At 30.8% G+C, this 15349-nt stretch overlaps 1 protein-coding gene across 1 annotated transcript in view; it reads left to right on the plus strand.

Annotated features, from left to right (window-relative positions):
• LOC147079959 (uncharacterized) overlaps positions 1 to 15349 on the plus strand; it is a 55704-nt gene that overhangs the window by 25810 nt on the left and 14545 nt on the right. Inside the window, exon 7 of the mRNA XM_085946009.1 lies at positions 11702 to 11929. Coding sequence (XP_085802135.1) covers positions 11702 to 11929 — 228 coding nt within the window. The remainder of the gene's footprint in view (positions 1 to 11701; positions 11930 to 15349) is intronic.

The raw sequence follows: 15349 nt of genomic DNA on the forward strand, positions 1-15349 counted from the left end.
CGTTTAATCGGTTAAAACATCGTTTATTAATAAAAAAAAATATTATAAAAATTTGCATGTATTATAGACCTAAACAATAATATAAAATATAATTATATACAAATTATCAAGAAACTCGTAGATACATAATATTATTATAGAGAGCACAATTAATTATGTATGCAGAAATACGTTAGGATACTTATAGGTAAGCATACAATTTTCAAATCACAATAGGAATGTAAATAGGTAGGTACAATAATTATCATCTGTGATCGACCCACTGCTGAGTGAATGCCTCCCATAGCTCCTTCGCTATTATCCGCCGAATTATATGAGTTCTTCGATCCAGCAGGTTTTAAGGCGTCCCCGTGGTCAGTTAGTGCACCTTGGGTATCAATATATGACTGAATTTTTCCAACGTTTGCTCACTCGCCGAGTGATATGTTCAGCCCATTGCCACTTCATCACCTTGTGCGACTTCTATCACATCGCGTATTCATGTATGCTTGCTTATATATTGGTTTCGTCTGTGTTCATTAACATTTCTTACATTAAAAATTCATTTGATGCATAAAATATTTAAAGTATAGTTTATTGATGTTACATGATGGCCGCGCGGCTTAAGCGTCGGCCTATATCATCGCGGGTTCCAGGTTCAAATCCTGGGTCTGGCAAGTACACATATTGTTTTTAATTTGTGTATGAGTCAGAGTATGGACCTAATAGGTTGAGCAAGTGGCTGACATCAATTTATCGTAAAAACAAAATCTTTTAATACAAACCTCCACTCTATGGAGGCCCATAATGATCTTATTAGGATCGGAAATGGTCGGGATAGTAATTTCATAAAATTCAATTTTTAATTTGTTATTAATCGTCATACCTTGCTGCTTTTTTGTTTTATATGTTTTATATTTATTCTGTTTTGTTTACGCATCAAATAATTTGATTGATTAAAATAGTAGTTATGTGCCCGGTTTTCGGATAATTTTAAAATATAATATAGTCACTCAATTAACTGATTATGAGTTAACCCGGTTTCTACGCTCTAGTACAGACATGCCCAACCCGCGTCCAAACGAAAACTTTTTCCGGCCCAATTGAAGTTCTCAGCTTTTTATATTTTGCATTTTGGTATTCAAACAATAAAAAATATCATTCTCGACAATTTACCACATTTATATTAAATTTTGTGAAATTAGAACTTTCTTGTTGTGCTGCGTGCTACCTGTTTTTATGCTTATTGCTTACTCGCGTTAGTCACAATAAGTGCGTTCTAAAATATTCTAACCCTTTACTGCATAGTGTCGCAAATTTGCGACATTTCAAACTATTTCGATATAGCCAATGCCATCTGTGTAAATTATCAAATAATATCCTTTTTCGATGCCTAGTAAACTGTTTTACCATAAACATGCTACTTTACCGATTTTGTTTGGACATTTCAAGAAATAAAGCATTTCTGCATTATAGTCTATGCATTTCTGCTTTGACAGTTGACGAATTCGTATGTACGCAAAAATCCGCATTTGTAAATAAATAAAAAAAAAATGTACAGAAGGTTGAAATTGGTTAAATAAAAATATCTGCACATCAAATATATAAGGTGTGTACATTATATTTTTTATGATTTTTATCATTTGGTTTTATATTTTGACATACTGAAATGTAAGATTTCCTAATGTCGTAAATCTGCGACACCACGCAGTAACATGCGAAATTTAATGTAATTTTAGAAAAAAAAAAAAATTTTCCTTTATTCACAAGGCATTTTAACACTAAGAAAAAATAAAATTTTTCAAAAAAAAAAATCATGCAGTGAAGGGCTAATGAAGTCACAAAAATAATCGAAGAATTCGATACCAGATTCGCATTCTCATTCGTTAACTCCGTTAACGTGGAGGTGGAATCAGCGCCACTAAATTTATAAATGGAGCTAATAGAACAGCAATCAAGCATAGAGTTCAAGTGCATGTTCGAAGGCAATAATCTTGAGTTTTATCAGAAATATATTCTCAAAGATATATTTCCAAAATTAAAACGACTGGCAATAATTGTATTATAGTATGTAGTCAAATCGAAGTGAAAACACGACCAATAAACTGCGATGCGCGTCGGTTAATTTACCTGTATATATGTAAAAGATATCAAACAATATACAAAAATATGTGTCACATTAATTATAAAGTAATAACATATTTTGAATAAGTTCTTTGTTTTATTTTTTTATATTATGTGTGGCACACCTCTCAGTAATATATTTTTTGGCCCACCAAACGATTTGGGTTGGGCACCCCTGCTCTAGTATACCTTTTGTTGGAAAACATATAAATAATTATATTGCAACTAATAGATTCTGATATAATGTACCATGTTGCTATATAAACAAATTTGTAGGTCACTTTAAAAGTTATAATATAAATATTCAACGTGACATATTATTACGTATTATGTGATATGTTGACATAATTATAACACAAATCATATTTTGTAAGTAATAAGTCTGTTAATATAAGTAATATGAGTTAAACAAATTACAAATAAGGTACAAGGTAATGATCGATTTTATTTTTAAACATTAAAATAATAATTATGGAAATAATTATGCTAAGTTACATTTTACCTCAATACGTAATACTGTTGGTAGGTACCAGGAATAAATAATCCATACAAGGTGACAGTGGCGAAGGGCGGAGGTAGGCTGTTAAGATCCGCCATAAATAGGGCACATCAAACTTTGTCAGTCATACGTATTTGTTTTAGCTAATTAAGACTACAAATTTAATATTTAGCGATGGTGTTAGTTAGTTTTTAAAATTCAATCAAACCCTACAAAAAACACGACATAATAGGTAATAGTAAAAAAATACTCGTTTATCAATAAAATATCTAAAATTATGCAATTAAATCATACATAACTTTGGATATTTTATAGATAGAATAACATTTTTTTCTATTATAGTTTGGCTTTGGCAGGGCTTGCTGAATTAAAAAAATGACGCATTAATTGCGTGTAATATGTGTTCGTAATAAAACGAAAACAAATAAGTATGAATGAAAAAGTGTGCACAAATTTGTCTTATCGCCCAAAATATATCATAATTAGTATGGTTTCACGCATCAGTTTAATTGATTTTTAAAAACTAACCAACAACATCTGTAAAGTGTAGCCTTTGTTCAATAAATACAAATACGATGACTAACAAAGTTTAATGTGCACTATTTTTGGAGATTTATGGTAGGTACTTTGCTACTCCTAGGCGATTATGTAAAGCCTACCTTCTTAAGAAATAAAAAAACTAAAGACATTCCATAGGTTAAAAAAAGATCAACTGATTGATATTATATTAATTATTAACTAAGCCTAAGCTGTGGAGACATCTGTTTTCAGGAAGAATCACATACACATAAACAGATATATTGTATCTATTCAAGTCTATCGAATCTTTTACTAATAGAGGTTTGGTATAATCTTAAGTTGTATTATACAAAATTCGATGGTGTTTTTCCTTGGGACCTGACGCCTCTGTCTTAATTATAATATTATGAAACGGGTAAAGTTTTTCTGCTGGAAACCTTCGACTGGGTTACCTTACAAAAAGTTCAATCAACAAAGCCGATTTTTTTTAAACACAAGTTCAATTCCTGGTTCGGTACTACTTTTTTTAAAAATATATATTTTCGTGCGTTTTTCTAGTGAAATATTTTGTATAAAAAAGTAAAATATAATATTTTATGTTCAGTAAAATACTTTCCCGTCCTCGTAAACATGACTGTCCTAGGATTTCTTTCAGATACCTATCACAGGATAGTAGGAAATAATTTTATCTAAGTATGCATCATATTAAATTTATTGTCAATGTATTGATGAGATTTCTCTGTGTTGGTTAATGATTGATTGTATTGTAGGTTCAAATATTTTTATCTTTTTGTCAGGATTACAGAACTAGTGGAATTATTACAATTGTATTAAACATTATTTTCTTCAGATATTAATAAGCTACACACAATGAAATTAAGCTAAACAAAATGTTACTAAGGCTCATGATTAAATCGGTTGCAAGACAATTCGCGGATTATTTTTCGGCAAAATTAACACATTTTCCCCCTAAGAGTTAATTGCTAGAAGGTTAAGATACAATAGTCTTGGGCTAGATGTAAATTATTTTATTTTATTATAAAATATTTAGAATATTTACTGAGATAATCACAAAAAATACAAGATTCCCTACATATTATCTTTTACTCTTGCTTTACTATGATGACAAGATAATGTGTCCATCTTAGGTATGGCGATTGTATTTTATTCCATAGGTTCCCAATCTAACACGATGTTTTGTTCAAGATAAAAATATAATGTATATTTGGCCACATCGCATGAACTTAACGTGCTTACTCGTAAAGCGTCAATTACATTGAGCTTCTTTACGAGCTGTTTGTTGGCGAATTTATAATCTGCCTGTAAAGTCGCCCAGTGTAATCATCGATATGTCAGCTTGTTCCCAGTTTGATAAGTACTGGTTTATAGGAAAATGTATTGTGAAGTAATTTTTTATCGTCATATCAGCCTCTCTCGCTCACTAGTGGATGAAGGCATCTCCTTGCTGCCTCTACTGTTCTCGGTTTAGTCTTTCGTTGTTATGAACTTCCAGTAAATTTGTATTTGCAAGTGGTAATCAATAAATAGTATTTTAATATCTTTTGGGAATATCTGGATAATGGAATTTTTCCATAGATGATAGATCAATTTTATTATATCCAATATTTTTAGATGCTCTTTGCGCGTTATGCCCAATATGCATCTCTCCACGCCGTGTTGTATATATTAAGCCGAATGTGTGAAATTGCGTATTACATGAAATCGGCAAAATTTTGCCTAATTCATGTAATACGCAATTTCACACATTCGGCGTAACATATATATATTACTACTAGTTTTGCAACCTCTGTTGTATTTAATATCCATGTCTCCTAACAAAACGTTAATACGTAGGAACTTGAATAACACATTGGTTAAATATTGTACTCTTCAGACACAGGGGTAGTCTTAATTAAGGATACATAGAAGAAAGGATATATAGATACATACATATTTTCGAATAACAATATTCATTAATCATATAACCAGTAATATAAATGTTACACATTTCTGATTAAAATTATATATAAAAAAATGATAAGAATTTACTAATGTATGGAAAGATAATTTCTTTCTAAGTATGTGCAAAGTTTTCTGAGAATTATTATTTTTTATGATTGTAAGCATATTTTAAGATAGTGTGTGAAAGTTATAGTAGTGTTCGTAGTAACGATCAATAGTGTTAGTGTTTTATTTATCGCATAGTACTTATGTGAAGAATCGTCAAAGATAAAATAATTACTTATTCTTATCACTAATCATTTATGTAAGATTTCATTTTTAATTATACGAACGGAAGAGAGAAATGATTCTATACTTTTGTCGATATGGATCAGTGAAGCAGTCATATTATTATGTGAACATTTGTGAATGGCCGTTTTAAGCGATATGTTTATTCAATAAATTAAAAAAAAAACATTATTTTAATAAAAAGGTACATACTTATTCAATTTCATTATGTTATAACTCTATATTATATATATGTATATATATTTTATCTTGACGCAAAATATGGCCGACCATACTATTTGTTGTAGTGTTAAAAAGAAAAAAAGAAGTCTAATTTTGGACTGCTAAGGACTTCACGCCCATCTTCTACGAATATATACCACGCAATACGTAAATGAGCCCCAGCAGTTTTTTTCAATTTTTTCGTCGTGCACCAGGTTTTCGAGCCATACATTACAACTATTGATCATATGTAGTATACATGCAGTGAAACATTAGTGATTATATCATGGTTATAATATTGTTAAAAACTATTAACAAATATGCAGGTATAACCAACCCCAAAAGAAAATAAATGTCATAATAATTTAGAACGTAATTTTCAAATTTGGTAAAATCCACTTTTTGACAAAGTGAGAAAATGCGACTATTTTTTTATTTCTCCTTTCTAAAATGTTTGTGTTAATAGCAATAAAACAAACGCGTCATGTATGACATGTATGACATTATTCAGCAAGGTGGCATCTAGCTTTGAAAAACGTGATTAGTTGAAATGGACTTGATGCCGTTTGAAACCAAACCGACTGGATTAGTCTTCTATCGAAATTTCGTCTGTAGTTTCGTTTTTTACAATGTTTTTCTTAGCTCGTATTCTTATTTTTCCGGTGGTTCTTTGTCCGGTACAAATCTTGCAATCGATTTTTAACTAACTTCCCGACTAGCTAGACATTTGAAACTTTTAGAATATATCAGAACACGATGCCAATGAATTTTTTAATACTTTTAGCCATCTTTGAGTAGAATTGAAGTCATTTTCAGTTAATTCTGTTTTATATGAAAAGTTATTTCGACACCATTATTGGTTGCTAGAGGGGTCTGGGGGTTCTAGTAACTAAATTATTAATATATACGTGCGTTACTATGGAAATTAATATGACATGTCAAAATGACATTTCAGTATTATTTGTATCAAGTACAAATTTTTTTTGATTGTTTAAGCTAGTCAAGTCAAGTTTACATGATGCAACAGAAAATTTAAAAACGTTGTAGGTATATAAAAAGATCTTTTTATCTTGTAATTATTTATAAATCATTTTTGTTTCATATCTATTTCCTTGTTTAAATTTCACTGTATTTTTAAAGATTGAAATAATAAAAGTTTTTTTTTAGTTTAAAATTAAATGACTTGACATATTGCGTGAAATCACACATCGAATATCAACGTATTTTTTGTTAGGTTTTGACAGTGTTGCGAACCGTACTATAATTTTCGTCTGTGTACTATGTACGATATAAAAGAGGAAATTACGCCCAAAATACTATAATTTTGAATATCGGCAAAATACGCAAAAAGTAGTAAAATTTCGATATTTCCGTCCTATATAAATAATCGATTCAAAGTACTATAATTTCACAATATAAGAAAATTTGGAGAACCTGTAGGAAGAGGTACCTAAATAAAAAAGAGCGGAATTTCTCAATTTCTCCGTTATTGTTTTTGGTGAATTGAAGCAAAAAACCTATAGGTTTATTTTCAACATATGACATAACGTACCTACTACAATTTTTTTCCGAAATACTATAATTTCTTGGACCGCGTATACTGCGTAAAGCGGCAATACTGGCTTTTGACCACATGTGGACGTATCATTTTTTAAATATAAGGCGTTTATTTTTTTATGTTAAAGATTTACAAAAACAAATAAAAATGAGGAAAATAATCAGGTGAGCAAGTAGGTACCTACATATGAATACAAGAGCCAATCCCTAGATTAATTATTTTATCTCTCCTATCTGTTATAGTAAATCGTAATAGACCTACTATTTTTTTTAATCAAACTTTTCCTTATATCCAATCAGACAATCTTTGACCATGAATAATGAATGACGTAGACAGATGATTATTGATTTATTCATTATATCAATAAAACAATCATATATACTACAAAAAACTCATTAGTAACAATGCTCCCAAATGACATAGGTAGGTAATAATATGAATGCTTTCACTGCATCTGCAAAAACACGCAGTTTTGAGTTAAGGCTATAATACCTCAGCTGAGGCATGGTCTAAAAAGATCTTAACTATGCGACGCGCGGATTGTGCAAATGACGCGTGCCGGACGAAACATAATTTGTCAAAAAAATTCAACATGCCTCCATTTAGTGTTATGTTTATTGTTATATTAGTAATAATAATAATATATTCATTGACAAGTTTTCTTTTTCAAATAGGCACATGCATAACGTTTTTTAGTCATCTTTACACGATATAAGAATATATTGCTCCGACGCCATCACAAAACAAATTGATGTGCTCACACCTCGACATCCGCTCGCCGATTGGCGACGAGTGCAAAATTTCGTCCCACCTATTGTTGAAAATTATTTGCCGTTTCATTTATGTATGCTCTTAATGTTATTATATTAATTGGGAAGTCTCAATAATCATCCGGCATGCACTCTGCATCTCTGACGACCATTTTTGTAAATAGGCGTCTTTCATTTGGTCATTTCAGCAAGTCGGGATCCGATGGTGGTTTTTTTTGTGACGAAAAAATTTCCCCTGATTTTAGCGATCATTCCAGCATTATAGCCAAATAAACAGTATATCTTCGTATATAGGCTCACAATGGACCGGAATGCACCAGAGCGCCGTTCCGGTTAATAAAATCATCAAAACTATCGCTCCGTCTCGTTGAACAATAATTGACTTGACCGTCTGAGCGAGATAGGCCATATAACAAAAATCTAACACACTTATGTTCATGAAATACATATGAAATTAAATAACTATGTTAATATTTCGTAAAATTATCAAACGCTCCAGTTCGTAAAATTTTCTATTTCGAGGGCTGAGTATATCCTAAATATATTATAACTACTTCAGGATACAAACGTTAGTACCATTAACTTCGTGGAACTCAGATCAACTTTTTCCAGCACCAATTCAAAAAAAGAATCTATCAGTTATTTGTCACTTGCTTTTACTGACCATGTTTCTCCACCATTAACAGTTATAATATATTATGGAGAAGACTGTAGGGATCATAATATAGTCTTTCGATATAATATATAGTTAAGTTGTAGCCATTTCAATCTCTGTCTTCCGTAAACATGGAAGATGTTTTCATATAATATATTCGCCTAGTGATTTTAGATTCACAACTCCTATTTTCACGTATAATGTTAAAAACCGTTCGGTGTCATGTTTGCCATTACTCGCATCTAGAGTTGGGTTTCGGGAATTTCCCGACGGGAATTCTCGAGAAATTTTTGAGATTTTCCATCCCGAATCTCGAGAATTTAAATTTTTAACAATTCGAAAAATCCCGGATCTCAAGAATCTTTTCCCGGGATTCGGGATTTCTTTATTATCAATATGAATTAAAAAAACGATTTTTTTTTAATTGAAATAAATTAACAAAATTTGATTTTGAGTGTGTACGAGTGTGCGATCGTGTGATTTTAGTTCAACACAATAATTAAGCCAACGTCGAATCAAAATGAGCGCAATTTTTCAACATCAGGGAATTTTGTGTCTCAAAAGCGTAGGTGAGCGATTGTCAGACGCAGCCATTGACAGTATGTATTTATTGAAATTCTATTTTAATAAGTAATGTTTTGTTTTCCTACTTCTACGAATATTTGTTTGTCTTTTTATTTAAAAAAAAAATCATATTTTTTTGAAATTGGTCTGTTTTTACACTGATTGTAACACTTTTACAATTTTTTTAAATTCTTCTCAATATCTGGATAATTTTTGAGAACTCTTTTCTGAAAATCCCGAATCTCGAGAATTCAAAATTTCACCATTTCGGGAAGTTCATCCCGAATTTCGAAATTGATATTTTCTCGGGAAATACCCAACTGTACTCGCATCCTATGAATCATTATTTTGATCATTTTGTTTGTTCCATAAGTATTTACACTACTATCATTGTAATAGATTTTGATATATGAAACCATTCCAAATTAAAAAAAACTTTTTTTTTGATAGTTATAAGATTTAAACAAAAATACAAGTCGATTACATACTATCCACCAGTGGCGAAGGGTGACTTTTGGAAAGAGGTAGGCTGTGGAGATATGATAAAAAGAGCACACTTGTCAGGTATACTTACGAGAATAGTACGATATTTACTACTAATGAATAGGCACACACTAATAAATGATAACGACACACTAATTCAATGAAACTTCAAAAACTCATTGACGACATAAAAATGAGCGATGTGTTTAAATTACGTATTTTTCAAAACATGTATACCCATAGAAAATCATTAGATAAAATTTATTTTTATTTTTAAAAACAATCTATACTTACTTATTTATTAATATTCGATTAAACGCCGTTGAAATTATTTTTTTAATTATCTAATTATTAATGATTTTGGACAAAGTGCGCAGTCGTGACAACAATATTATGCGCGAATGTTTTAGGCTCTGCGAAAGGAGCTTGCCTCATTTCGTACAAATCAGCAGACTTGCTGAGGTTACGAGACGTAAAGTCCATACAAAAAAAATTCAGAATTATTCCAAACATAATCGGAAATTTATTTACGTCGAGAAGTCGCGGCATTTATTATTTAATTTACGGCGCGGCGCGCTGTGGTTTTTTTAATACCTTTGCAGTTGTTTTGTAAACTGTGTAATACTGTAATACATTCCTACATATGCGATCTCGTTGGCAAAATAAATTATTTTTATATAACATAAAATAATGAAGTGATTAAGTATATAAATATGTCAATATGCAATTAAAAAATATTTTTCTTAAGAAGGTAGGCTTTAAATAATCGCCTAGTATGGAGTCTTCGCCACTGCTATCCACTCATTTTATGAAATTAAAAAAACAACAAGCTGTCACTTGCATATAAACTAGGTATGTTTATATGAAAATTTGTTGAAATATCAGAAAGTGTAATTTTTAAAACGTATTTTTGTTTTACGACGAATTTTGAAATCTGTCAGAACAACTCGAGTGTCCTGAGAATATTTTAAATATTGTATTTGGTCTGTTTACTTCTGATACATGTTCATTCAGTTTTTGGCCAGTATCTATGAATTGTCATCTAACAAAATTCGTGTCAAATGGGCAAGCTATACGTTATTAACTTATTTACAAATAATGTTTTTACATGTACCTTTTCCACTTTTATGTAGTAGGTATTACCTAAAACCATATTTCTTCTATATCGATTATTTAATTTTTTATTAGCAAATACAAATCTTACACCACACCATAATTTGCTTTCTTAAGGAGTTATTCTGGGCAGCTAGTACACTTATTATAATTATAATATCTAATGGTAAGTATAGTATGTCAGATGTCAGAATATGGATAAAAGAATAATAATCATAGTATCACCAACTACAACCATTAATTTATAATCCTAACTGTTACTGTTATCAATTTTCATAGATTAATAATTATGATTGATCATAATTTTATTGTTATTTGACTGTAGAACAGTTGAAAAATATCAGACTTTATATTATTATTAGAAAATAAAATAAATCGTCTAACTATAGGTACGAACTAATTATTAATTACAAATAAGTTTTTTAATACAATTACGAATGTAGTTAATAATGTTATTCTTAAATATATTTTTGATATTATAAAAGTTGTGTATATTTAATAACACTTTTGTACCTATTAAAATTATCTGGTCTAGACTTTTAGAAACTGTTCCAGTACCTACCTACTATTACGGCGTAAAATCTCTAATATCTAATCCATTTAACATATATTATATATTTGCAATTCAGTAAAAAAAATCTTATTAATTAAACTGGGGTTTACATTGTGGCACTTCATTACAATGATGGTGGAGAGAGTTGTTTGTGCGACATAAGCCAATTTGAAAAAAATCAGTAATGTACCTAGACGACCTAATGGACGAAGAGCATTGTGCCATCGTGTTCGACTGTTGCAAGTTTTCAATGGGAGGGAACGAGAGGGAATGTAGTGCTGAATGCTGAAACGAAGGGGAAACCGCACACCAGCTTATAGAAGACAGACTCTATGTCATCGAACATATAACTGAAAATTGGAGAATAAACAAAAACTTAAAATCTATCAAAATAATTGCATTGATTAACGCTTGGTAACGGATAACTTTTCAGCGTCGAACAATCGCTCACGAAGTTTCACATTGTCCGGGAACTCGAATCTGGCAGTTCCTGCAATGGTCGGCTCCAGCAACACCCCGAACAGTTGCCCGGCAGATTGGCTGCTGGTGCCGTGCGCATCCAACGTTGGCAGACCACCGACCGCAGTTCCCGCCTGTACGGACCGCATCTGCGGAGGAGCGCTGGCGGCCGAAGTCTCCTTACAATCGTCCCCCATTTTCAGTAAGTCTCATCATTATAATGTCTTTTTGTCATTAATGATCTAGTTAATTACAATTAAGTACTTATTATTTTTCATGCTTTGAAAAAATATAATAAAAATCCTCAAAGTAAATTAATTAACTCAGTTTTAATAAGAATAATATTTCTTTTATTTTGTTAACTGTCAATTCATGGTGGAACTGCATTGTATTGTTGTTTTTATTTAATAAAACGCAATTTTTTATAGTACTTATTCCACTATAGTACTATAAAAAATTGCGTTTTATTAAATAAAAACAACAAGAATAATATTCTTTAATCGGGTTTTTATCATGCGCAATGATTGTTATATCTTTGGAGTTAATAAATTATATGGAAAATACCATTAGAAAACGTTGTTGATATCAGTGGCAAAGGGTGGAGGTAGACTGTTAGGATTCGATATAAATAGTGCACAATAAACTTTGTCAGTCATACTTATTTGTTTTCATTTAACTAAGAATACAATTTGCAAACAGTGCTGGTTAGTTTTTAAAATTCAATTAAACATTGCATAAACGCCCTAAACTAAACCATAATAGTTTAGGTGTGCTATGGAAGATCCATCAAAAAAGTGCATCCTTTTTCAGTCATACTCATTTGTTTTAGTTGAATTAAGCATACATAAAACAGAGATGCCATTGATTTTTTTTTGTAAATTCATTAAGCCCTGCCTAAGCCAACCCATAATCGATAGAAAATATTCTTCTATCTATAAAATATGTAAATTAATATGTAAAAAAATATGTAAAATAAATTTATACGATAATTATGATAATTATCGTAAAATTTAATGAGGTTGCCAGCAACATGTTACCAGTGCAGACACGGCATTATGTAAACAATAGAAACACAAACTTCTGTTTTTTCTTGTATTTTAAACCATTCCATATTTATTTATTATTAAGGGAACTATTTTATTTACTATCCTTAGTATACCAAACGGTTTTCAATGAATATATCGGGAAAAAAATAATATGAACTTGCCGTCAATCAAACTAAATATTAGAGTCTATATCGGATTATTCATTTCGGGCACAAGATTTATTTAAATTATCGACAATTTCTAGTAAAGATTGAATTAACACTAAATTGATTTACCTATGTCGGAAGAAGGCTCAAATGTTATCGATTTGAAATTGACAACTTTTATTAACTTGGTCAGTAACACACACTAATCGAATTATAAGGACATCCGTTTTTCTTTGTTCATATAAATTACCAACATTCATAATTTTTGTAAATGAAAAAGTTAAATTTAACAGGGTCGGAAGATAATACCCTAATTTTACAAGAAAACATACCAAAATCATGAGCACTAAAAGTGTAGCAACATCACAAAATCTTACATCTTTAGGGAGAAAACATAATATATAAAATAATAATATATTGACAAAGACTTTTAATGGAGAAATCCAAAAATTGCAAATAAAGCAACGTGCCATGGAAAGTAGGGATTGCAATACCGGTATTTCAAAACCGGTATTCCAGTATTTATCAATATCGAAATACCGGTTTAAAAAATTCAAAATACCGAAACTTTCGGTATTAAGAAAGCACATTCGTTTACGTTTTTGAAAATGAATTATAAGTTATGTGCTGCTAAATATGTTGAGTGAATCTAACAGAGGTCAAAAAATAATAAAACTAATTTCATCAAATATATTTTACAAATAATCATAATATTATTTCGAAATAGAAAACATCCGTGACACAAATGTTCAATTATTCTATAATTACTGTACAAGCGTTGAATTTAAGTAGCTGCAGACGGACTTATTTGCACTTGATGAACTTTTGAGGGCTTTAGTTAAAATTATCATTATATTTTAATTATTTATAAAAAATCACTAGTTCTATAATTATGATCAATACATTTATATTCTTAAATGTCAACATAATAAATGTAGGTATGTAGGTTTTTGCTAAATAATAAAAATTTCTGGCACCTACTTCTGTTTTTTAATGTTTAAGAAATACCGGTATTCAATAAGAAATGCCGAAAAACCGGTATTAACATTTTCATTCGGTATTGCAATCCCTAATGGAAAGGTCCATAATGCGTATGCCATAAAATAAACCAATGGATAAGCAATGTGATAGAGATCAATAAGCAGATGAAATGGCATTGATTTGGATAGGTCGTTCGGCAAGTGGACAACCGCTGGACAAATTCCGGCATATAGTGTTACTTAAGGGACGTACTAAAACCCGTTGGATAGACGAACTCTGTCTGATGATGATGATGATGAGCGCCTACGGTTTTGCAAAGACGGCTCCAGATGTTCTGAGGTCACGTAACATAAAGTTCATACAAAAAAATCACTATTCACAGCAAATAATTAGACAAATTTATTAAAGACAGATGTCGCGCTGTAGCATATTTTTTAAACCTTTTATTATAATACATTCCTACTTTTCTACATACCTATACCTACGACAGATGTCGTCAGCAAATTTAATATGTGTGTCAATATGAAATTTAAAAAAGTCTATCACTGTGATACGAGGGTGGGTCAATAAGTCCTTAGAAAAACCGACAGGTGGCGCGACTAGTACTGTAAGCGGTTTTGTATTTTGACATGGTACCAACCTTATAATATTTATCAATAATCAATGATTTTTGTGTTCTTAAGGCTACCGAAATATTCCCGTATAGAAAGAAATTATCAAGTGTATGACACATTCAAGAATTTTCTTACGTATTTCTTTATGTACCTATAATGTAATAAATTTACACGTTCATCGACTTTGTTCGAGCTCGAAACCCTTATTTTTCAAATGTTTTCCTATTAAAGTAGAACAGTGTTTCTCAAATTATGCTGCAAGCATTGGTATGCTAGTAAAATCTGTCTTAAAAGCGATAGGTACTAGCAGTAAGTATGGAAAACACTGAACTAGAGTATCGAACTGCACACTACTCTATGACAACATCTTTTTGGCTACGTGTTAAAACTGTGAACTAACATGCTCCTCCCATTTTTAACCACACTTCCATTATAAAGTAACAAGCTCCTCCCATTTAGTCGACAACTTCGCGTAGCCAAGAAGATGTTGTCGTACAATACACACAACCATTTTTACTGAGTATTACCTAGATCAGATGAACCTTTCACGTTGACTTACCAATGCAAACTGAGCGTCAATATGACGCACGTTGAAGTGCTACCATAACTTGATTACCAGCCTGCCTCACCATACTTTTATATAACCTGCCGTCCCTAGTACAGGAACTATTATTATGTGAATAACAGTAGGTATGAGATTATCTGTTGTTATGATGTATTTTGATGATTGTCCTACTTATCCGACATTAAAATATCAAATGAGCTTATCTACTATCTACAAGTCAAGATTTATATTATGAGAATTTTCGTCATTATTTAACGTTCATCATTAAAT

This window comes from Rhyacophila brunnea, unplaced genomic scaffold (genome assembly GCF_057557595.1).
Source record: "Rhyacophila brunnea isolate RB1 unplaced genomic scaffold, BYU_Rbru_1.0 scaffold_1, whole genome shotgun sequence".
Taxonomy (NCBI): domain Eukaryota; kingdom Metazoa; phylum Arthropoda; class Insecta; order Trichoptera; family Rhyacophilidae; genus Rhyacophila; species Rhyacophila brunnea.